At 50.1% G+C, this 23,935-nt stretch overlaps 1 protein-coding gene across 7 annotated transcripts in view; it reads left to right on the top strand.

Annotated features, from left to right (window-relative positions):
- pola2 (polymerase (DNA directed), alpha 2) overlaps window positions 1-23,935 on the top strand; it is a 249,450-nt gene that overhangs the window by 181,233 nt on the left and 44,282 nt on the right. For all 7 annotated transcript variants that reach the window (XM_063036321.1, XM_063036322.1, XM_063036319.1 and 4 more), the window contains 6 exons: window positions 2,939-3,132; window positions 5,445-5,533; window positions 11,032-11,187; window positions 14,302-14,364; window positions 17,938-18,004; window positions 21,843-21,967. In XM_063036321.1, the coding sequence (XP_062892391.1) occupies window positions 2,939-3,132; window positions 5,445-5,533; window positions 11,032-11,187; window positions 14,302-14,364; window positions 17,938-18,004; window positions 21,843-21,967 (694 nt within the window). The remainder of the gene's footprint in view (window positions 1-2,938; window positions 3,133-5,444; window positions 5,534-11,031; window positions 11,188-14,301; window positions 14,365-17,937; window positions 18,005-21,842; window positions 21,968-23,935) is intronic.

The following is a 23,935-nucleotide window of genomic DNA, read 5'->3' as shown; positions in this document are numbered from 1 at the left end:
GTGTCTTAAACCGGTGTTGCTTACTGAAGTAGTCGTGACTGTGACTGCAGATTTCAGCTAAACAAGAATTATCTGATGATTCCCATTGGAGCCATCAAGACAACGATTATCGGAGCCATCTTGGATAGTATGGCAGTGCTGGGGTAACAAGAGGTAAACAGCTAGATGGGGCTGTAAAGAAAGCTTTCATTGGCCTTCAAAAGTCAAAGTATTTGGTACGAGATTTAGGATGTTATTTTGAAATTGTTTAAGAAGTCGGTGAGGCCTAATTTGGAGTATTGCATGCAATCTTGATCACTTCCCTACGGGGAAAGATGCAAATAAGATTGAAAACGTGCCGAGTATACTTTCGAGGATGTTGCCGGGACTTGAGGACCTGAGTTACAGGGAAAGGTCGAATAGGTGAGGACTTTATCCCCTCGAGTGTGGAGGATTGAGGTGAGATTTGATAGAGGAATACAAAACTATGAGGGGTATAGACAGGGTAAAGGCAAGCAGGTTTTTCCCACTGAGGTTGCGTGAGACTAGAAATAGAGGTCATGGGTTAAGGGTGAAGGGTGAAATGTTCGAAGGGAACTTAAGGGGGGGAAACGGCTTTGTTCGGAGGGTGGTGAGTGTGTGGAATGAGCTGCCAGAGGAAATGGTCGATGCAGGGACGATTGCAACGTTTAGGAGAAATGGCTGAGTACGAGTGTGCCGGCAGGAAAATGTACGTCTATGTACTCTGATAACAAAATCCTGCTTTGAGCTTCGAAGTTTGGATAAGTGCCTGGATGGGGAGGGGTGTGGAGGTCTATAGTCCGGGTGCAGGTCAATGGGACTCGGCAGATTAATAGTTTGGCATGGACTAGATGGGCCGAAGGGCCTGTTTCTGTGCTTTAGTGTTCTGTGGCTCAGTGAGAGGAGAATCAAAACGTTCTCGACTCCAGCGACAGATGCGCACCACCCGGAGGAACCCAGCAGGTCAGGCAGCATCCGTGGAGGGAGGTGGACAGTTAACGTCTCCGTCGTCTGAGCTGCTGTGAGGCAGCTGGTCGAAGAGCTGAGCGCACAGAGGAGCTTGACAGTAATGAGGATCTTGAAACGGCAGCGTTGTCTGGCAGGAAATCAACGCGTCCGAGCCGTCCAGTCGGAAGGCGTCGACCCGAAGCATGGATCGGGTGCGTGGCCAGAGATTTTTTTCCCACAAGGTGGAAATGGCTAATACGAGGGGGGGATAGTTTTAATGGGATTGGAGGAAAGTATGTGGGGGGGTGTCAGAGGTAGGTTTTTAACACAGTGGTGGGTGTGTGGTACAGGCAAATACATTCGGGGCATTTGAAATAACTTAGATGATAAGAAAGGAGGGTTATGCAGGAGGGAAGGGTTAGATTGGTCTTGGAGTAGGTTAAAGGGCCAGCACAACATTGTGGGCTGAAGGGCCTGTACTGTGCTGCTCCCCCCAAATGTTCTACCTTTTGTGTTTACTACCCAGCTCTCTGCAGCGCAGACCAAAAAATCTCTCCGGGTGCCGTTCCCCCACGACCCCAAAGCTACATTGACCTTGTTAGTTCCCTGCCGGACAGTGGAGCAAAATGGCGGCCTGGCGGTTAGCGGGACGCCATCACGGCGTGACCCGTGACCCGGGTTCGACTCCCGCCACTGGCCGTGAGCAGTTTGCACTCTCGCCCCGTGACCGCGTGTGTTTCCTCCATCCGGCAGCTCCGCTTTCCTCCCACAGTCCAAAGATGTAACGGTTGCTTGGTTAATTGGTCATTGTAAATTGTCCCATGATTAGGCAGGGATTAAATTCGGGGTTTGCTGGGCCGGAGGGCCGTATCTCCATAAAGTGCCCGTCGATCCCGAAATTCCTTCCTGATCGTCACCATCCTGTCACGACTTAAGTACCTTCCTTAACACCCAAGGCAAAAAGAATCAAGCCGATGGAGAATCTATGCGGGTTGAGTTTGCATCCGCGGAGGGAGAAGACGGTTGGCGTTTTGGGTCTCGGTGCGGGGTTGGGACCCGAAAATACAAAATATCCCGTTGCCTGTGCAGGTGCTGCTTGAGCCGCTGAGTTTCTCTGCCGTACTTTACGCCGTGCCCCAGTGTCGGCAGCGCCTGGTCTCCCGAAAACCTCTTTCTCGCCAGGATTATGGGGGGGGGGGCCCGTATCTCTTGTGCGTCTTGGTGTTGCGTTTCGTTTGCTAATTGTTCCAGTCCGCCACCTTGCCACGTTTCGTCATAAAACTTGTTAGCTTTTAATTTTTAATTTTTTATTCGGTGACGGTCACGAGCCCTTGGGCCCAACGAGCCTGCACTACCCGATTACACCCAACTAACCTCGTAACCCGTACTACTTTGGAATGTGGGAGGAAACGGGAGCACCCCTTTATCTCATTTTCCATTCCCCATTCCGGTTCCCCTCTTTCCCCTTCTCCTCTCCTCAGCCCATCACCTCCCCCAGGTGCCCCCCCTTCCCTTTCTCCCACAGGTTCGCTCTCCCCTCCTAAGAGATTCCTCCTCCTCCACCTATCACTCCCCCCGCTTCGTACATCATCCTCCTCCCTCACTCACCCACTCACCTGGTCCCCTGCCCACCTTCTCATTCTGGCTCCTGCCCCCCTTTCCTTTCCGGTCGCGAGGAAGGGTCTCGGCCCGGGACACGGACTGTGAGACATCTGCCATGCTCCTGGTGCCAACGTAGCGTGCCCACACAGCTCGCTAATCCTAACCCAGACACCCTTGGAGTGTGGGAGGAAACTGGAGTACCCAGAGGAAACCCACGTGGTCGGTTGGGGGGAAGACCGTGCAAACTTGTTACAGGCAGAGGTGGGGATTGAACCCGGGTTGCTGGTGTTGCGCTGACCACCCCCGTGCTGTGCATTGGCTGCCCCGTTCAATGAGCCTGTGCTCGGTCCAGTGTTCGAAGCCTTATGCGCTCTCTTTCTCCCCGCAGTGTCACCCCGTCGCAGAAGTACGGCTCCAGAACTAACCGCGGCGAGGTGGTCTCCTCCTTCGGTGCGGTCCGCGGGGCCGCGTGGCGCGGTGCGGGGGGCAGGGGCGCCAGCGTGCGGCTCCTCACTGCGCCCGAGGACTCGATCACGGCGAGGTTCAAGCACATGTTCCAGAAGCTCTACGACATCCGAGAAGGTAATGGCTGCTCCGGGGCTGCGTTCTGGTTTCGTGACCTTCGCTGGCTCTGGGACCGTTGATCCAGAGGCTCTCCGGAAGTCGGGAACGCGCAAAAAAAACTCGTTGGTTACAGCTGTTCTCTCAAATGTTCCCAGAGCCAAGAACGAACAAAGAAAAGGAAGTCTAGAAGTTTAGAAAACAGAAAAATTGGTCACCACGGTAGTGTAGGGTTTAACGAGGTATTATTACAATAGACAATTTGTTTTGGAAGTGGCCAGCTGAGGGAAGGAGTGCCTGACCCCCTCCTTTGGTAGAGACGCCTCACCACCCCGACACCCGAAGGTAAAGTTAAACCACCAGAAAAATGACCATCTCCGCCCTATGCGCACTGATTGACCCAATGCAGGACGTCCTCGGTTAGTTGGCGTTGTTGGAAAGGATGAGCCCGTAGTGGGAACAAAGGCCCTGGGGTCAGCGTGATGGGCCGTTGTCGGCATCAGGGCGAGAGGCGAGGCACTGGAAAAGGGGGAGTTGGCCTTGGATGCATCGCGCCGCCCAGCGCAAAGACCACCCTGAAGAATGGAGGACTTGGCCTCAGACTAGGAGGAGGGCCAGTTCGCCCTCATGCCTTTGGAGCCGAAAGGCCGTAAAGCGTTGGAGCGCCGCCATTCCGTCATGGCTGATTTATTTTCCTTCTCCCCGTCACCTTTGACGCCCTGACTAATTAGAAGCTATCAACCTCCACTTTAAATAGCGGCCTCTGCAGACGCTTGTGCCCATGAACTCCACAGATTTGCCACCCTCTGGCTAAAGAAATTCTTCCTCATCTCTATTCTAAAGTGATACCCTTTGTATTATGAGACCATAAGACCTAGGAGCAGAATTCAGGACATCTGGCCCATCGGGTCTGCTCCACCATTCAATCATGGCTGATCCTTTTTCGGTTTCCTTCTGAACCCCAGTTTCCGGCCTCTCCCCGTCACCTTTGATGCCGTGTCCAATCAAGAACCTGTCAATCTCTGCCTTAAGTACACCCAACAACCTCACCTCCACAGCTGCATGTGGCAACAAATTCTACAAGTTCACCACCCTTTGGCTAAAGAAATTTCTCCACATCTCTGTTTTGAAAGGGCGCCCTTCTATCCTGAGGCTGTGCCCCCTTGTCCTAGACTCTCCCACCATGGGAAACATCCTTTCCATATCTATTCTGTAGGCCTTTCAACATTCAAAAGGTTTCAATGAGATCCCCCTCATCCTTCTGAATTCCAGTGAGTACAGACCCAGAGTCATCAAACGTTCCTCGTATGATAACCCTTTCATTCCTGGAATCATCCTTGTAAACTTCCTCTAGACCCTGTCCAATGCCAGCACATCTTTTCTAAGATGAGGGGCCCAAAACTGTTCACAATACCCAAGGTGAGGCCTCTCCAGTGCCTTATAAAGCCTCAGCATCACAGCCTTGCTGTTTTAAAACTGGGAAAATTGCAGCACAGTACAGTCCCTTTGGCAAACGACCTTTTAGTCTGTTCTAAAGCAATCTAACTTTCCCTCCTATTTTACTATATATTTAATCTGTAATATACTTGATAATTGCCTCATACACTTATTATACATCTGCTCGTTAATGCAAGTATCTAGTCGGCCAATCCTGTGGCAGTTCAAGGCATAAAAGCATGCAGACATGATCAAGAGGTTCAGTTGTTCAGACCAAACATCAGAATGCGAAAGAAATGTGATCTAAGTGGCCTTGGAATGATCGTTGGTGACAGATGGGGTGGTTTGAGTATCTCAGAAACTGCTCATCTCCTGGGATTTTCATGCACAACAGGCTAGGGTAGGAGTTCCCAGCCTGGGAACCCTTGCTTATTGGTGTTGGTCCATGTCATAAAAGGAAAAGTTGGGAACCTCTGGTCTAGAGTTTACAGAGAATGGTGCGAGAAACAAAAAAACACCCAAGTGAGCGGCAGTTCTGTGGGTGAAAACGCCGTGTTAATGAGAGAGGAGATTGACCGGACTGGTTCGAGCTGACGGGAAGGCGACAGTAACTCAAATAGCCACACGTTACAACAGCGGTGTGCGGAAGAGCATCTTGCGTCATGTCTTGTAGTGGATTGGCTATAGCAGTAGAAAAACATAGAGCATACACACAGGGGCCACTTTTTTAGGTAGAGGAGGTACCTATTTAAGTGGCCATTATGTGTACTTAATCCTTGGTATTTGATATTGCCTTTCTGGGTGGGTGAAACTTTTTGTTCACAAGACTTGAAGCATGAGAACGTTGGGGGAAAGTAGGAATTCCTGACCTGACCCCTCTTCGTTTACCATTTCAGTTTTAAACAACAGAATTGAGGATTTGGCTCACTCTTTGTCAGATCATCACAACATCGAGGACTTCAGGCCAGTTGCTGCGCTCGCACAGGTGAGATGCTGAAGAGTAGGGATGGGCTGTAGTTTTCGATCGAGGTCTCTTTGGGGGGGGCTTTTGCTATTACTTGTGTAAGCTCAACTCTCAGTCGTCTGGGGGAGCAACCATTGGCCCCGCCAAACTGGGTAAGCAAATTTGTGCGAATGCTGTGTAATGGCCCCCGAACAAACCCACCATGCAAAATATCGGACAGTACACAATGTACGATTAAAGAATTACACTTTATAAATCTTAAGGACTATGGGGTTAGCGGAGGAACAAAATATAAAATTAAAAGGCGCCAAGAATAATAATTAGGCAGTTCGTGCACAACGTTGGAGCTCACGCAATATCCTCGGTCCACCATTCGATTTCTTCTGAACTCCGCAACTGTCGGACTGGGACCGACTGCGGCGGTCTACCAGAGCGCCTCCAGCACGTCCTTGCTCTTCCTGTCTCCTCGCCGAACTTCCCCCACGCTCACGCAGGCTCCCACACATACAGATAGCATAACATAACTTCCATTGGGTAATTCCCCGTTATCTACAATTATAACCCAAACATTTGAGCTGCAACGAACATTACCTCATCAGTTAACTTTACAGAGAAGCCATAACACTTCAGAGAAGCCATTTTATTATTAACAGTTAACATTACAGTTAATATTACTGAGAACCCTACACTTGCATGGTGAGAGGGGTGTCGGTACTTTTGCTGGTGTGGGAGGAGGGAAGGGGGGACTTTGGGGGTTCTGATGTTTCTATCGTTTATTCTTTGGGATTTCTTGTTTCATGGATGTCTGTGAAGAGTAAGAATTCCAGGTTGTATTCTGTACATATTTTCTGATCAAGTTGAACCATTTGAACACCATTTTCTTTTAACCTGCATTCTGGCCACCAAAACCTCACAAGAGGAGGAGGCTGCCTGGCGTTCACCGGACCAGGACCAGCAGACTCAAAAACAGTTCCTTTCCCCAAGCAGTGAGGCTGATCAACACCTCTAACCCACCCCTCCACCCCCCCCCACCACCACTACTTTATCACTTCCCGTCAGTCACCTTATGTACAGACGCACCTGTGCGTGTATGTATGTACGACGTTGGGAATGGTGAGGGTGGGGCGCCGCGGGAGGGGTGCGGGACAGGTGGCAGAGAAGGAGTTCCAGGGTTTGGGGAGGGGTGACGGACCCAGCCATGGTCATCCGCGCCATGTCACATGGCGCGTAATGATGATGTCATTAGATGCGGCACATAATGATGATGATCCTTGGGGAAAGACTGAAGGCGTTCACCTGTTCAATGGTCCTCATCATTTTGTACGATCGGCCCTCATTCTCAATGAAGTCTTGGCCTACTCAACTCACTCCCCCTAGTCCTGGTTTATCCAAAATGTCAGGGTCTGTTTCTCCTCACAACACTTCGGTTTTAAAACGTTCATTCTAACTTCCAAATTTGTGTTGAGTGATCCAGACACAAAATGCTGGAGGAACTCAGCAGGTCAAGCAGCGTCTCTGACAAGTAGGACGAAAAGGAGGAGGTGAGGGGAATGTGATAGGTGAGACCAGGTGAGGGGCAATGAAGTAAGCTGGGAGGTGATTGGTAAAGGGCTGAAGAAGAAGGAATCTGATTGTAGGGGAGAGTGGACCAGGGGAGAAGGGGAAGGAAGAGAGAAACCGGGGGGATGTGATAGGCAGGTGAGGGGAGGAGAGAAGGAGGGTGAAGGGGAGCCAGAATGGAAAATGAGAAGGGTTCTCAAATTACCGAATGTTGGAGAAATCGATGTTCATGCCGTCAGGTTGGAGGCTACCCGGACTGAGAGGAGGCCAGGGACCACCGACATGTCAGAATGGGAATGGGGATTGGAATTAAAATTGTTGTCCACCAGGAAACCCTACTTGTTGATGTCTTCACTCTCCCTGTCTCACGGGATCCATCTCAGAATTAATCGATTGCAAAATTCTCATTCTAACTTCTCACGCTGGCCGTCCCTGTAATTTCGTTCAGTCCAGTAGCCTGCCTCGCTCTCCAAACCTGTAATTCTGCGTCTCCCGCATTCCACCACTGCTGGCTGGACCCGTGTTGTGGAAACTCTGCCTCCTCCGTATAAAAATCAGCTTCATCTGGCGCCCGTGCGGCGAAATGCCTTGCTTTGCGCCACTGACCGTCGCGGCCTGAGGATCTGCCCGAAAGTGTCGCCGGGATCAGCATGTCCTCAGCTCCACAACCGTAACCCGCGCACTTTGGAGCCCAGAGGAAACCCGCGGTGGCTGACGCTGCACTAATCTGCCGCTCAGTGAGACGAAGCTTTCTGCTGTTAACATCTCTTGGAGCGTTTCTGGGCCAAGCGTCCTAGGAAGGATGTGCGGACCCCGAAGAGGGTCCAGAGAGGCTCACGAGAACGATCCCAGGAGTGAAAGGGTTAATGTGTGAGGCGCCTGGGATCTCTCTGGGCCTGTATGTACTGGAGTTCAGAAGGACGAGGGCTGGGGGGTGGGGGGACTCATTGAAAATACTGAAAAATCTGGATAGAATCAGAATCAGGTTTATTATCACCAGTAGGTGACGTGACATTTGTTAACTTAGCAGCAGTTTAATGCAATACATAATATAGAAAAAATAAAATAATAATAAATAAATCAATTACAGTATACATATATTGAATAGATTCAACTTGTGCAAAAACAGAAATACTGTATATTAAAAAGAGTGAGGTAGTGTAATGTGGGCCGGTGGCCAAGTGGTTAAGGCATTGGACTAGTGACCTGAAGGTCGTGAGTTCGAGCCGCAGCCGAGGCAACGTGTTGTGTCCTTGAGCAAGGCACTTAACCACACATTGCTCTGCGACGACACCGGTGCCAAGCTGTATGGGTCCTAATGCCCTTCCCTTGGACAAGATTGGTGTCGTGGAGAGGGGAGACTTGCAGCATGGGCAACTGCCAGTCTTCCATACAACCTTGCCCAGGCCTGCACCCTGGAGAGTGAAGACTTTACAGGCGCCGATCCATAGTCTCGCAAGACTAATGGATGCCTTTACTAGTGTTCAAGGGTTCAAAGTAGGAATCGGATGGCAGAAGGGAAGAAGCTGTTCCTGAATCGCTGAGTGTGTGCCTTCAGGCTCCTGTACCTCCTCCCTGATGGTAACAGTGAGAAAAGGGCATGCCCTGGGTGCTGGAGGTCCTTAATAATGGACGCTGCCTTTCTGAGACACCGCTCCCTGAAGATGTCCTGGGTACTTTGTAGGCTCGTGCCCAAGATGGAGCTGACTAGATTTTCAACCCCATGCAGCTTCTTTCAATCCTGTGCAGTAGCCCCTCCATACCAGACAGTGATGCAACCTGTCGGAATGCTCTCCACAGTACATCTATAGGAGTTTTAGAGTGGACGTGGACAGGATGTTTCGATCAGTAGGAGAGTCTTTGCTGGAGGGCACAGCCTCACAATGAAGAGGACGTCACTGATATGAGGAGGAGTTTCGTTAGCCAGGGGGTGACGTGAGGAATTCACTGGCGCACAGGGCTGTGGAGGGCCTTTGGCTGTTTATTCTTTTAACAAAGATTAGTAGTTTTTTGATTGGTAAGGGGGGTTAAGGGTTCTGGGGAGAAGGTGGGAGAATGGGAGTTTAAAAAAAAATCACCCATAATTGAATGTCAGAGTAGATTCAATGAGCCAATTGGCTTAACCCTGCTCCTATATCAAAGTCCAAAGTACATTTATTATCAAAGTATGTATACAATATACAATATTGAGATTCGTCTCCTTATAGGCAGCCAGAAACAAAGGGTAGATTTCATTGGGGGGGGGGAGGAGAGAAAACCATCAAACACCCAATGTGCAGAGGAAAAGAACAGATCATGCAATAAAAGTAAGCGAACGACATTCAGAACTGAAGGTCACACAAGTGTGTCCACAGCCACGAAGCCAGTCACAGCCGATCCAGGGATCCATTAGCAGCAGGTCACGGAAGCAGTTCAGTGCACTGGCCTGCCCCTCTTCTCCAGACCTCTTGAATTTGACCTGGCACTTAAATCGGCCAAACAGTGAGGCTCTCCTCGTGCTCAGACCTGGGCCCTGCCTCTTTGAGTGGCTCGCAGGCCTCATTTTGGCCTGCAGCCAACCATTCCAGTCTGGCCTGGCGCTTAAAAGTGGTCAAACATCTGCTTGTTCCTTACTCTTGGGTCCAGGCGCCACTGCCTCGCTTCAGTTCTGCCACTTGGAATCGGGCTTGTGGTTATATAATTGGTGTTAAAGAAGTTGGAAGTTCCTGAGATTGTAATTGGTCAAGGTGGTTATGATCTGGATGTTAAATGTCTTTATGCCACCTGCTGGTAATATCCAGTATTACCTCCATTGAGAAGTTGTGTTTTTCTGCCACCTGCTGGTAATGTCCGGTATTGCATCCAGTGAGAAGTGAGTTTATGCTGCCAACACACACACACACACACACACACACACACTCTCACTCTCTCACTCTCTCACTCTCTCACTCACACACACACACACACTCTCTCTCTCACTCACTCTCTCACTCTCACACACACACACACACACACACACACACTCTCTCACTCTCTCACTCTCTCACTCTCACACACACACACACACACATACTCACTCACTGCTGGAGGAACTCAGTAGGCCAGGCAGCATTAATGGGGGTGGTGGGGGGGAAAGAGTATTACCTCCATTAAGGATCATCTTTATTTGCCATGTACACTCAGTGGCCACCTTATTAGGTACACTTGTACTCCTGCTCGTTAATGCAAACATCTAATCAGCTGATCACGTGGCAGCAACTCAATGCATAAAGCATGCTGACATGGTCAAGAGGTTCATTTGTTGTTCAGACCAAACATCAGAGTGAGGGAAGAAATGTGATCTAAGTGACTTTGACAGTGGAACGATGGTTGGTGCCAGATGGTTTGAGTGTCTCAGAATCTGCTGATCTCCTGGGCTTTTCCTGCATAGCAGTCTCTAGAGTTTACAGAGACTGGTGCAAGAAACCAGAACATATCCAGTGAGTGACAGTTCTGTGGGCAAAAATGCCTTGTTAATGAGAGAGATCAGAGGAGAATGGCCAGACTGCTTCAAGCTTCCTGGCCACAGTAACTCAAATAGTCCTGCTGGAGGGTCTCGGCCCAAAACATCGACTGCACCCTTTTCCACAGATGCTGCCTGGCCTGCTGAGTTCCTCCGGCATTTTGTGCGAGTAACTCCAATAACCACATGTTGCAACAGTGGTGTACAGGAGAGCATCTTTGAATACACATCGAACCCTGAAGTGGGTGGGCTACAGCAGAGGACCACTACCAGGTTCCACTCCTGCACCTAATAAAGTGGCCTCTTGGGTGTAAAAACTAAGAATAAAATTGCTGCTGGAAGATCTCAGTAGTAGGGGTTGGTGGGGGGAGAGGGTGAAAGGCGTAGTCAGCGTTTCAATTCAAATCCTGCCTAATAAATTGGCTCCTGTTTTATCCATTGCTTTTTAAAATAATTACCCTGTGTACATGTATTGCAGGAGGCAGTAAAGTTTCTGGGACAGATCGCCTGTGACAGCAATGGAAAGCTTAACGCAAAGTCGGTGATGTTGCAGGGAGATCTGGAGCATTCGACGGGAATGCAAGTTCCGGTGGATCTGTCGGAGCTAAAGGAATACTCTCTCTTCCCAGGGCAGGTATGCGGAGCAGCGCGACGCTGTCAGACTGCGTTCAGTCCGTGCCTGTTTGAGCTGGATCGCGTTTGATCAAGGCTCATTCACCGCTGGGCGCTAAGTGTGACCTTTTGCGAGACCCGAGCTACAGGAAATCTCACCGTACATGATGTTTATTACAAATCACTATAATTTGCACGTTGCGCATTCAGATGGAGACGTAACGTAAAGATTTTTACTCACGTACATGAAGGATGTAAGAAATCGTTTCAATTCAATTTAATTGGAAAATCAAAAAATTTATTATTGGATTGGAAAATCAAAAAATTGTTTCCTTAATTAAAAATGTAAAAAACGTTCTGAGACCACTGACATACTTTCACACTGTGTATCCTTTTTTTTCCCCATTTAATCCATAATTGTGGCCAGGTGGCAGGAGGTTGGATGGAATGGAAGGTATTTTACCCAGTGTGCATGGCAGCAGGGAAACCTCTCTATAGGTTAAACTGGGGATAGAGTCTAAGTCTATTGTCATGTGCACACAATGATAGAGAGGTTATATGTGTAGCGTCTGAATCAGGTTTTTTTTATCACTGACATGCGTAATGAAATTTTTTGTTTTGTGGCAACTGTACAAACAAGTTAGAAGAAGTTATATAAAAGCTAAGGAAAAAGTGCAAAAAGACAGCATATTATTGAGGTAGTGTTCAGAAATCTGATGTGAGGGGAAGGAGCTGCTTCTGAAACATTGACTGTGGGTCTTCAGGCTCCTGTGCCTCCCCCATGATGGTAGCGGTGAGAAGAGGGCCCTCAATGACTGAGGCTGCCTTCACCTCAGGATGCCCTCATGGGTGGAGGGAGTTGTGCCCCGACAGAGCTGGTGCGTCTAACACCCTCTGCAGCTTCTTCCAATCCTGTGCAGGGGAGCCCCCGCACGAGACGGTAACGCAGCCAGTCAGAATGCTCTCCACGGTCCATCTGTAGAACTTTGCGAGTGTCTTTGGTGACAAACCATCTTTCCTCAAGCGCCTAATAAAATATAGCCCCCGCTGGGCCTTCTTTGTAACTGCATTGATGTGTCGGGCCCAGGGTAGACCCTCAGAGATGTTGGCCTTGGAGCTGCTCGCCCTTGCCGCTGCAGACCCCTCGATGACAGGGACTTGGGGACAGACAGCACACGGAATATAAACTGTACCATACAGTGGAGAAAGGAGCGTGCAAAAGCAGGACCTTAACGTAAAGAAAAGACGGGCGTAGTCAGGGACCAGTCTGTCGGTAGTGTTCCATGACGGTTAGAATTGTGTAGGTCTCACCAAGGGCCTGATGGTCGCTGGAAAAAGACTGCTTCTGAACGTGGCTGTGAAGAATATTGGACCAGAATTAGGCCAATCAGCCCGTCGAGTCTGCTCTGCCATTCCATCGCGGCTGATTTATTTTCTCTCTCGACCCCACTCTCCTGCCTCCCCCACCCCACCACAACCTTTGATGCCTGTAGTAATCGAACGTGTGTCAACCTCCGACTTGAATGTACCCAATGGCTTCGACATTTGTGGCAACGCATTCCACAGATTCACCACCCGCTGGCTGAAAACATTCAGGGGTGGCACGGTGGAGTGATGGTTAGCACAACGGTTTACAGTGCCGGTGACCTGGGTTCAATTCCTGCCACTGCCTGTAAGGAGTTTGTAGGTCCTCCCAGTGATCACGTTGGTTTCCTCAGGGTGCTCCGGTTTCCTCCCGCTTTCCAAAGACGTCCCGATAGGTAGGTTAATTGGTCATTGTAAATTAGGCTAGGATTAAATCGGGGGTTGCTGGCCGCACAACTGAAAGGCCGGAAATGCTTGTTCTGCGCTGTACCTCAGCAAAATGAATACAAACTTCCTCCCCCGTCGCTGCTGCGTGATTAGCTGATTAGATATAGAATATAGAAAACCTACAACACAACACAGGCCCTTCGGCCCACAAAGCTATGCCGAACATGTTCCTACCTTCGAAATTACCGAGGGCTACCCATAGCCCTTTATTTTTCTGAGCTCCATGTATCTGTCCAGGAGTCTCTTAAAAGACCCTATCGTTTCCACCTCCACCACCGTCGCCGGCAGCCCATTCCACGCACTCAGCACTCTCTGAGTTTTAAAAAGAAAACTGACCCCTGATATCTCCTCTGTACCTACTTCCAAGCACCTTAAAGCTAAGGCCCCTCGTGTTAGCCATTTCAGCCCTGGGAAAAAGCCTCTGACTATCCACACGATCAATGCCTCTCATCATCTTGTACACCTCTATCAGGTCACCTCTCCTCCTCCGTCGCTCCAAGGAGAAAAGGCCAAGTTCACTCAACCTATTCTCATAAGGCATGCTCCCCAATCCAGACAACATCCTTGTAAATCTCCTCTGCACCCTTTCTATGGTTTCCACATCCTTCCTGTACTGGGGTGACCAGAACTGAGCACAGTACTCCAAGTGGGGTCTGACCACGGTCCTATACAGCTGCAACATTACCTCTCTGCTCCTAAACTCAATTCCACGATTGATGAAGACCAATGCACCGTATGCCTTCTTAACCACAGAGTCAACCTGTGCAGCAACTTTGAGTGTCCTGTGGACTCAGACCCCAAGGTCCCTCTGATCCTCAACACTGCCAAGAGTCTTACTATTAATAGTATATTCTGCCATCATATTTGACCTACCAAAATGAACCACTTCACACTTATTTGGGTTGAACTCCATCTGCCACTTCTCAGCCCAGTTTTGCATCCTATCAATGTCCTGCTGTAACCTCTGACAGCCCTCCACACTATCCATAACACCTCCAACCTATCTGTCATCAGTAAATTTATTAACCAATCCCTCCACTTCCTCATCCAGGTCATTTATAAAAATCACAAAGAGTAGGGGTCCCAGAACAGATCCCTGAGGCACACCACTGGTATCTGACCTCCATGCAGAATATGACCCGTCTACAGCCACTCTTTGCCTTCTGTGGGCAAGCCAGTTCTAGATCCACAAAGCAATGTCCCCTTGGATCCCATGCCTCCCTACTTTCTCAATAAGCCTTGCGTTTACAATGTATCTAAGGAAGTAGCCACTGAGTATATACTGAGGCACCAGATCTGACTACAGGGGTGTTTGCTCTTGCAGGTGGTGGTCCTGGACGGGATAAACAGCACCGGCCGCTGCATCGTGGCTTCCCACTTGTATGAGGTCAGTACTCGTACAGTGTTCAGACTTTGTTAGCGCAGTAACAGTGGCTCCGTGCATTCTGCCCCGTACTTCAATTCAAGTTTAATTGTCATTCAACCATGCGCGAGTACTCGTGAACACTGCCAAACGAGACAACGTTACTCTGGGGTCAAGGTGCAAAACACGGTACCAACAGTCACACATGGCACAAAGTATGCGTAATACAGGGAGATGCAGCCACGCAATAAATTCAAGCCATCCAACAGAAGAGCTGGTCTTCTGCAGAGAGAACACCAGGGGGCAGCACTGACTCCAGCCTGGACGCCGCACCACACCGCCCCCTGGTGGAGCGCACCGGTTCTGACGCCTCTCCCAACAGCTCTGAACAGGCAGTGCCGCGGCTTGAGGCCTAGTTCTTGCTGATACAAAATAGCATGCACGTATATAATCAACCAAAATATATACACAGTTCCGATTTCGAGTCCATTGTTCTGGCCAACGAACGTTGGGGTGGTGGGGGCGGGGGCAGCACCAACTCTAGCCCCAGTGCTGCGCCACCCTGCCCCCAGTTGGAGTGCACCAGCTCCGCTGTCTACTCTCCCAGCGGCTGTGCTCGCCTTGGAGAGAGGTTACAGATTAGTTTCAGAGCCCTCTCCAGGGATCGTCGCCTTGTCGCGGTGAGTTTTTAATGAGTCAGCTTGTGAGTTCCTGAGATCACGCGAGTTTGATCATCTGGCACTTGGCTCCTGGTAGGGTCACCCAAAGACGGGGGCTGGGGGGGGGGTGGTGTTTCAATAATCCCATTTAATATCAGAGAAATGTACGCAATATACCTCCTGAGATTCTTGTTCTTCACAGACCTCCACAAAAAAACAGAAGGGTGCCCCAAAGAATGAATAGACAATAGATAATAGTTGCAGGAGTAGGCCATTCAACCCTTCGAGCCAGCCCCGCCATTCATTGTGATCATGGCTGATCATCCACAATCAGAACCCTTTTCCTGCCTTCTCCCCGTATCCCTTCACTCCACTATCTTTAAGAGCTCTATCTAACTCTTTTTTGAAAGAATCCAGAGAATTGGCCTCCACTGCCTTCTGGGGCAGAGCATTCCACAGAACCACAACCCTCTGTGTGAAAAAGTTTTTCCTCAACTCCATTCTAAATGGCCGACCCCTTATTCTCAAACTGTGGCCTCTGGTTCTGGACTCCCCCAACATTGGGAACATGTTTCCTGCCTCTAGCGTGTTCAATCCCTTAGTAACTTAGAACCCCAAATCCCCACCTACTCCCCCCTCCGGCGCACAGGCAACGACTCTCCCCTCTCCCACGTACTTCAGGTAAAGAAAAGCGTTGGCACCCTCCGCCCACCGAGCAAGTGATTACAAAGTCCCCCCCACCCCCCAAGAAAGACCGCGGTCTGCAGTACAACAAAAGCTGATTGTTCACCCAACAATTGGACACACCACAGACTCTCTTCCCCCTCTCCCCAGATAAAGGGAGAGGGAGGTGTCGCCCTCTCACAGCGAGAGGGGAGACATAATAAAACCGCTCACTGATCTACGATGATAAAGGCTGCCGCGCTGCTTTTTCTTCCCGCCAAGTTCTCCGACTCGCGAGTTGGCAGCAACCTCTCCTCTACCAACGAGAGGGAGAGAGAGGGGGCACGCCATTGGCTGATTACAGAGCCCCCGGCGGCTGATCCACTGTTCCCCGCGTTCCGTTTCCTCCCGCGACGCTTCAATTGGCACGGAGTCGGCTCGTCCCCGGGGCCGGAACACCTCGGATCCCCCCCGAAGGCACGTTCTTCCGCTAGGCTACGTCCCTGGGATAGCGGGCCCTCGGGAGTGGGTCCCACTGCTGCAAGTTTGAGTGCAGCTCTGAGTCGGGGTCTTTGACAGGACCCCGTCCACCTTGAAAAAGGGGAAAAGAGAGACATCAAAGGTAGAAATGAGCTGTTTCCACAGATGAGCTGGAAGTCGTAATTCCGCCTCCGCTGGACCAAGAGTGATCCAACCAAAGGCCTCAGCGGTGGGGCTGCTGGAAGATGATGACGCGCGATGGCAGTGAAGGCGGGGAATGTCTGTACATGTGAAGTGCAGGTCAGGCAGCATCTTGACGCCCTCCGTTGGTCAGGGTCGACCATGGGTGTGGCATCCGAGCTGTCTAGATACCCAAGCCAGGGCAGTACGATGCGGAGAGCGAGCTGTTGCCCATGTAGCAAGCTCCCCCACCCCCCCCCACGCATCTGATGAACCCAAAGGAACGGCAGAGACCGATGCAATTTGGCACCGGCAGCGTTGCAGGAGTTGCCAGTTGGCGTTAAACTCAGTGGGACTCCTGCTCTGGATTTTTCCCTCGGGGTTTACTCCCGAAGCCTCCCCCATGAGTGGGTACAGCCGCAGGGCAGCAGAGGTTTTCCTTCAAGATGAGCCGCCAACCACGGCTATAATAAGCCCCATCTGACTGGGGCGCTGGTTTTTAAGGTGCCAGGAACCTTCTGTCAGTAGAAACTTCCGCCAGGCTTAGTAGCCAAGCTGTATGTTATGGCCAGGAGTTGGATAGCTGTCAGAGGCCATTTGAGATGCACGCCACTGGGAGCTCATCCTTCCCCAACTATGATGACCTCAAGAACTTTAAGTGGCGGAGGAGAAGATGGCGACGCGACGGCAGCACGCACGGCCACTTTGGTGGTGATGTCTGTTATCTGTCAAGTAGGGGACCGTGCACAATTCTGATTTGATGGAGACGGACGTGAGAGTGCGGAGGAACATCTGGAAAACTTCTGAAATGCCCGCTTCGCTGCCGCTGCCACTGTGTGGTAACCGGAATCTCCGGAGCAGAAAGCCCCGAAATCCTCGGCTTTGCGTGTTTCAGCGGCCGGGGCGAGGTCAAAGGCGCTCGGCAGAGGATGGCACTCGGGAGGCTGTATCGGAGAGGCTGGCCGGAGGCTCGGAGTTTTCGGACGGATGGACTCAGTGTTGGCTGTGGTCGGCTGCTTCCAAGGCATCGGCAAGTTGACGGTGCCTGGAGGTTTATGGCAGGGAGTTTCTCCCTTTTGCCGCCTGCTATCGGGGACTCGGGAGTCGATCGACTCGGGGACTTTGAGACTTTATTTACTGTGCCCATGGTTTGTTCTTCATCAAATTATGGTATTGCTTTGCACTGCTGTAACTATATGTTATAATTATGTGGTTCAGTCAGTGTTAGTCTTTGGTTTGTCTTGTTTTCTGTGATATCACTCCGGAGAAACATTGTATCATTTCTTAATGCATGTATGCATTTCTAAATGACAATAAACAAGGACTGAGTGTTCTCATAATCTAAGCGTCCTATAGTAACACACACAACGCTGGGGGAACTCTGCAGGTCAGGTAGCGTCCCTGGAGAGGAATGAACAGTCGATGTTTCGGGCTGAGACCCTTCATCAGGACTCGTCCTGTGTATAATTCTCGTTTGTCTCTCGTCCTCCCCTTCGGCGTTTGTTCCTAAAAAAACCGCGGCTGGTGCTGGGTCTGTCCGTAAAGCCGACTGAATGTTTGGGGGTTTGCAGTCCAAGGAGACAATGTCTTGAACTTCCGCTCCACCTTGTTGCAGGGCGTCCCGCTGCCTTTCCACAAACCCCAGAAGGAATTGGAGGAGGAAGAGGTGGAGGATTTGGAAGGTAAGTGAAGAATGTACGAAGTTATTGATAATACATGCAGGCAGAATAGATTTATTAGTGACTATGTTTCACAGATTTCTGAGTCAGGTTTGCTTATCCCAAGTACATTGAAACATATCAGGCAACGTGTCCTTTGTGTTAAGATGATAAGATATAAGAGCAGAATTAAGGCCATTCAGCCCGTCGATTCTGATTGCAAGTGTCGCCACACATTCCAACACCAGCATAAAATGTCCACACCGCAGACCAATACAAAGAGTGACAACATCGCAACAAGACTGCAGCAGCAAAATAGCACCTTCTTTCTCACACGTGCGCACACACACACCTTCAAACCCTGGACAGTCCGCCTTCGGGCCTCCAGCCTCGGACTCACAGGCATCAGGTCTCCAACTTCCAGACCTGCTGACCCAGGGGCATCGATGACCATACATTTGCTGTCAACCCCGTGACTTGCCGATGGCGGGACTTTGGGCCTGGAACGTCCGGGCTCATGTGGGCCTGGGACTCGCTAACCAGTGGAGTTCGTACCGGTCCTGATCTTACCCCTGGTGCTGTACAGCTTCATTTTTCCGGGTGATCCAGTTCACTTCAAAAGGAGCCATTGACCTGTGGTTCCCCAGCAACAAGCAAAGCTGTGTGTTACTTATAAGTTTTGCGTTAATTGGAGATGCAGCCCATTCTGGCCCAACAAGCCACACCATACAGCAACCCACAGATTTAACCCTAGCCTGATCGCAGGATCATTTACAATGACTGAGTAACCTATTTATTTTAATCTTACATCTGTCCCACAATGTGAGGGAGCAAAAATCTTTGCGTTATGACTCCGTTACAATGAACAGACGTGTGAATTTAAAAATCTTAATGGCTATATGGATTTCAGCAAGGTATTTGATAAGGTACCCCATGCAAGGCTTATTGAGAAAGTCAGGAGGCATGGGATCCAAGGGGACATTGCTTTGTAGAACTGGCTTCCCCACAGAAGGCAAAGAGTGGTTGTAGACGGGTCATATTCTGTATGGATGTCGGTGACCAGTGGTGTGCCTCAGGGATCTGTTCTGGGACCTCTACTCTTTGTGATTTTTATAAATGACCTGGATGAGGAAGTGGAGGGATGAGTTGGTAAGTTTGCTGATGACACAAAGGTTGGGGGTGTTGTGGATAGTGCGGAGGGCTGTCAGAGGTTACAGCGGGACATTGATAGGATGCAAAACTGGGCTGAGAAGTGGCAGATGGAGTTCAACCCAGATAAGTGTGAAGTGGTTCATTTTGGCAGGTCAAATATGATGGCAGAATATAGTATTAATGGTAAGACTCTTGGCAGTGTTGAGGATCGGAGGGATCTTGGTGTCCGAGTCCATAGGACGCTCAAAGCAGCTGCGCAGGTTGACTCTGTAGTTTAAGAAGGCATATGGTGTATTGGCCTTCATCAACCGTGGAATTGAATTTAGGAGCTGAGAGGTAATGTTGCAGCTATACAGGACCCTGATCAGACCTGTGTCAGGGTGTCAACCTCTCCTCTGTAGGCTGTCTCCTCACCGCTAGAAATAAGGCCGATGGTGTCATCTGTGAATTTGATCAGCAGATTGGAGCTGTGTATGGCAACACAGTCGTGGGTCTAAAGGGATTAAAGAAGGGGACTCGGGACACAACCCTGGGGGCACCTGTGTTGAGGGGCAGAGAGGCGGAGGTGAGGGAGCCCGACCTTACCACCTGTCAGCGATGCAATAGGAAGTCTAGGATCCAACTGCACAAGGCTGAGGTCTCTGAGCATCCTTTCTAGTCTGGAGAAAATTAGGGTGTTGAATGCTGAACTGTAGTCCAGGAACAGCATTCTAACGTATGCATCCCTCTTCTCCGGCTGAGTGAGGACGGAGTGTAGTGCTGTGGCTGTGGCGTCATCGGTAGACCGGTTCCGTCGGAAGGTGAATTGTAGGGGGTCTAGTGTGGGTGGTAGCTTGCTGCAGATGTAGTCTTTAACCAGCCTCTGGAGCCGTTTGATCAGAAAGCCGGTAATGTCTCTTCACTGTGGGTGGGGCGGCGAGGTGGCGTAGTGCTTAGCGGAAAGGTTTACGGTACAGGCGACCCTGGTTCAATTCCCACCACTGCCTGTAAGGAGTTTGCACGTCCTCCCCGTGACTGCGTGGGTTTCCTCCGGGTGCTCTGGTTTCCTCCCGTAGACATTCCCAGTGGAGAGGTTAATTGGCGATTGTGAATTGTCCCGTGATTAGGATAGGATTAGATCGGGGGTTGCTGAGAGGTGTGGCTCGAAGGGCCAGAAAGGCCAACTCCGCACATCTCAATAAACATACGGGGAGAGTGCCCCCTTGCACTCGGCGTCGGAACTGAACTCCGAGATCCACCACCCTGAGCGTTGTGCTAACCGCGGTTATTAAACAAGGTGTCTCCGTACAGAACCTCGGACTTCTGTGGCTCCTGATTACTGACTGGTGTCTGATCCACAGAAACCTCTTGCCTCTGCGTTTGACGTGTGTAATGCCCTGAAGAAGATTTCCACTGCTGTGCTGTGGGGGTCATTTATATTATTTTCCCGTGCCATGCTGGGAAGTATGTTTTGGCTCCGGCCAAGATAAGGACACGTGTTGTCCAAGTTAGGAACGTGAGTCGGCCGGTCAGGATTGAGGGGGAAGAGTTTTCTGAAGGACGGTGGTCTGTTCCGAGGGCTTTTGGCGGGAGCTGCGGAGTGGGACGGAAGGGAAAATGCCACAGAAGTGTTTTGTGCAGTTGAGTGGCTCCAGGAAGGCCAATACTCCTGAGAGAGCCATTTTGTTCGAGTTGGACTTCAAGGGGAGTTCTGAATGTGATGCTTTCATGCAGGCCAGCGTGCAAGTAAAAGACGACTCCACACAGTCTTGTGCATATGGACCAGTTTAACTGTAAAGGGCCTTTTTTTCTCTTTCCTTATTCCTATTAACAGTTTGATAAAACTGGAGTTTGTAAATATACTTCCTTTTTTTTAAAACCTTTTTATTAATTATTATTGAAAATCAACAACAGAAAAAAATACATCAAAATAATCAAGACAACATATCTAAATGTAGAATAAAAGTTAAACTATCAACCAAACTGAACAGTATATCAATGATAATAAAAAAAAGTTAAAGCTTTTTTTAATGGAAAAAAGGAAAGAAAGAAAAGAAGAACCCCTACTAACTGAAACAGAAAAAAAAACCCTGATTAAAAAAAAACGGGGAAAAAAAACCCATTGGGAGCACAAACCCGGTGCTATACGCCATACAAGCTTCTATTAAAAAAAAAGACATCAATCTGCCACCCAAATTCATTTACCCAAGCATCAGAAAAGGACCATCTTTATTAACTCAAATCAAGTGATAATAACGGGCAAAAGAACCCCACCTTTTCTCGAAGTCAAATCCAGGATCAAAAGTTCGACTTCTAATTTTTCCCAAACTAAGACATAACATCACCTGGGAGAACCATTGTATCAAAGTGGGAGCTTTCTTTATAATCCTGCGTATAGTGTACAACCTGTTATGTCTGGCCGACTGACAATTCTGTATGGGCATTTACACAGTGTTTGCTCAAATCGAGGTTCCTTTAATCAGAAAGTCACCAGGTTCCTGTTTGATTGAACCCCGCGTCATACGGACGCTAGGCGTATACTGTTCTGAAAGGTGGCCTTCTCGCCGCGGAGCTTGTGGCCATTAGCGAGGCTAGCTGACGAGCCGGGTCTGTGTGTGAGCCCGGCGAGAGAGGGTCGCACGAGGGCCGGAAGGTGCTCTCGGCTCGGGGTTCCGGTGTAAAGTGGGTTGACGAGCTGTGAACTCTGCCCCCCCCCCCCCGCCCCCACCAGGTCTGGAGCAGCAGATGGTTCTCGTGGCCTGCGGACCCTACACCACATCGGACAGCATCACCTACGACCCCATGATGGACATCATCGATGTCATCAACAAGGACCAACCAGATGTCTGTATACTGGTGCGTGGCCTCTTCAGCCTATTAACTTAACACTATCACATGTCACACTCTTTCCTGTGTCTCCTTCCCACTGCCTGTACGTGGATTCCCACAACCCGTCAACTTGTCTTCCTTCCCCTCTCCACCTTCTGGCTTCATCAGGACTGAAAAGGAAGGGGGAAAAGGGTCTTGGCCTGAAACGTCGACTGTTTATTCCCCCAAACAGATGCTGCCTGACCTGTTGAGTTCCTCCAGCATTTTGTGTTATATATCACCTGCCTACTAGTACTGGTCTCACTCCTCCTGTCAGATTCCTCCTTCTTCAACCTCTTCCACCTGTCCCTTTCCATCTTCTTGGGTCATTCCTCCTCCTCCTCTCCCCACCCACCCACCTTCCCCCTCACCTGGTCTCATCTATCACCTCCCAGTGTCTCACTTCATCCCCCCTCTCCCCCACCCACCCACCTTCCCCCTCACCTGGTCTCACCTATCACCTCCCAGAGTCTCACTTCATACCCCCTCTCCCCCTCCCACCCACCTTCCCCCTCACCTGGTCTCACCCATCACCTCCCAGTGTCTCACTTCATCCCCCCCTCCCCCACCCACCCACCTTCCCCCTCACCTGGTTTCATCTATCAGCTCCCAGTGTCTCACTTCATCCCCCCTCTCCCCCACCCACCCACCTTCCCCCTCACCTGGTCTCACCTATCACCTCCCAGTGTCTCACTTCAGCCCCCTCTCCCCCACCCACCCACCTTCCCCCTCACCTGGTCTCACCCATCACCTCCCAGTGTCTCACTTCATCCCCCCTCTCCCCCATCCACCTTCCCCCTCACCTGGTCTCACCCATCACCTCTCAGTGTCTCACTTCATCCCCCCTCTCCCCCACCCACCCACCCACCTTCCCCCTCACCTGGTCTCACCCATCACCTCCCAGTGTCTCACTTCATCCCCCCTCTCCCCCACCCACCCACCTTCCCCCTCACCTGGTCTCACCTATCTTGTTCTGGGCAAGGGTAGGGCATTGATCAGTGGTGATTGGAGTGAACGGTGGGACAGGTCTGGGGCGGGGGTGGTGGAGTGTCTGGACAAAAACGTCCATCTCTGAGCCTTGTGACTAAGTGCCAGGACGACCATTCAAGATCAAAGGAAGTCATTTCCAGCACACAAGTGTAAAATTGAATGGAGTAATAGTTAACCCGGATCCAATGCTGCGCTCAAGATAAAGAACAGAATAATTTAAAAAAACACTGTAAATGCAAACAGGAGAAAATCTGCAGATGCTGGAAATCCAAAGCAACAAACACAAAACCCTGGAGGAACTGTAAAGAAGGGTCTCGGCTCGAAACATCGACTGTTCACTCTTTTCCATAGATGCTGCCTGGCCTGCTGAGTTCCTCCAGCATTTTGTTTGTGTTACTCTAAATGTAAATGCATTAGATATCTGATATACATTGATTGTATGTCCATAAAGTGACGCCGGGCACAGGAGTGTCTGTACGTAAGGTGACTCTGATGAAATGATAAAGTAGTGGTGGTTGGGTCAGTGGGTGGAGGTGTTGATCAGCCTCACTGCTTGGGGAAAGCAACCTCATCCTTAGCAATTATAGACAATAGGTACAGGAGTAGGCCATTCAGCCCTTCGAGCCAGCACCGCCATTCACTGTGATCATGGCTGATTATCCACAATCCGTACCCTTTTCCTGCCTTCTCCCGATATCCCTTCACTCCACTATCTTTAAGAGCTCTATCTAACTCTTTCTTGAAAGAATCCAGAGAATTGGCCTCCACTGCCTTCTGGGGCAGAGCATTCCACAGAACCACAACCCTCTGTGTGAAAAAGTTTTTCCTCAACTCCATTCTAAATGGCCTACTCCTTATTCTCAAACTGTGGCCTCTGGTTCTGGACTCCCCCAACATCGGGAACATGTTTCCTGCCTCTAGCGTGTCCAATCCCTTAATAATCTTATATCTTATATATTGACTCCC

This window comes from Mobula hypostoma, chromosome 30 (assembly GCF_963921235.1).
Source record: "Mobula hypostoma chromosome 30, sMobHyp1.1, whole genome shotgun sequence".
Lineage (NCBI taxonomy): Eukaryota > Metazoa > Chordata > Chondrichthyes > Myliobatiformes > Myliobatidae > Mobula > Mobula hypostoma.
This window is presented reverse-complemented; position numbering and strand designations above follow the sequence as displayed.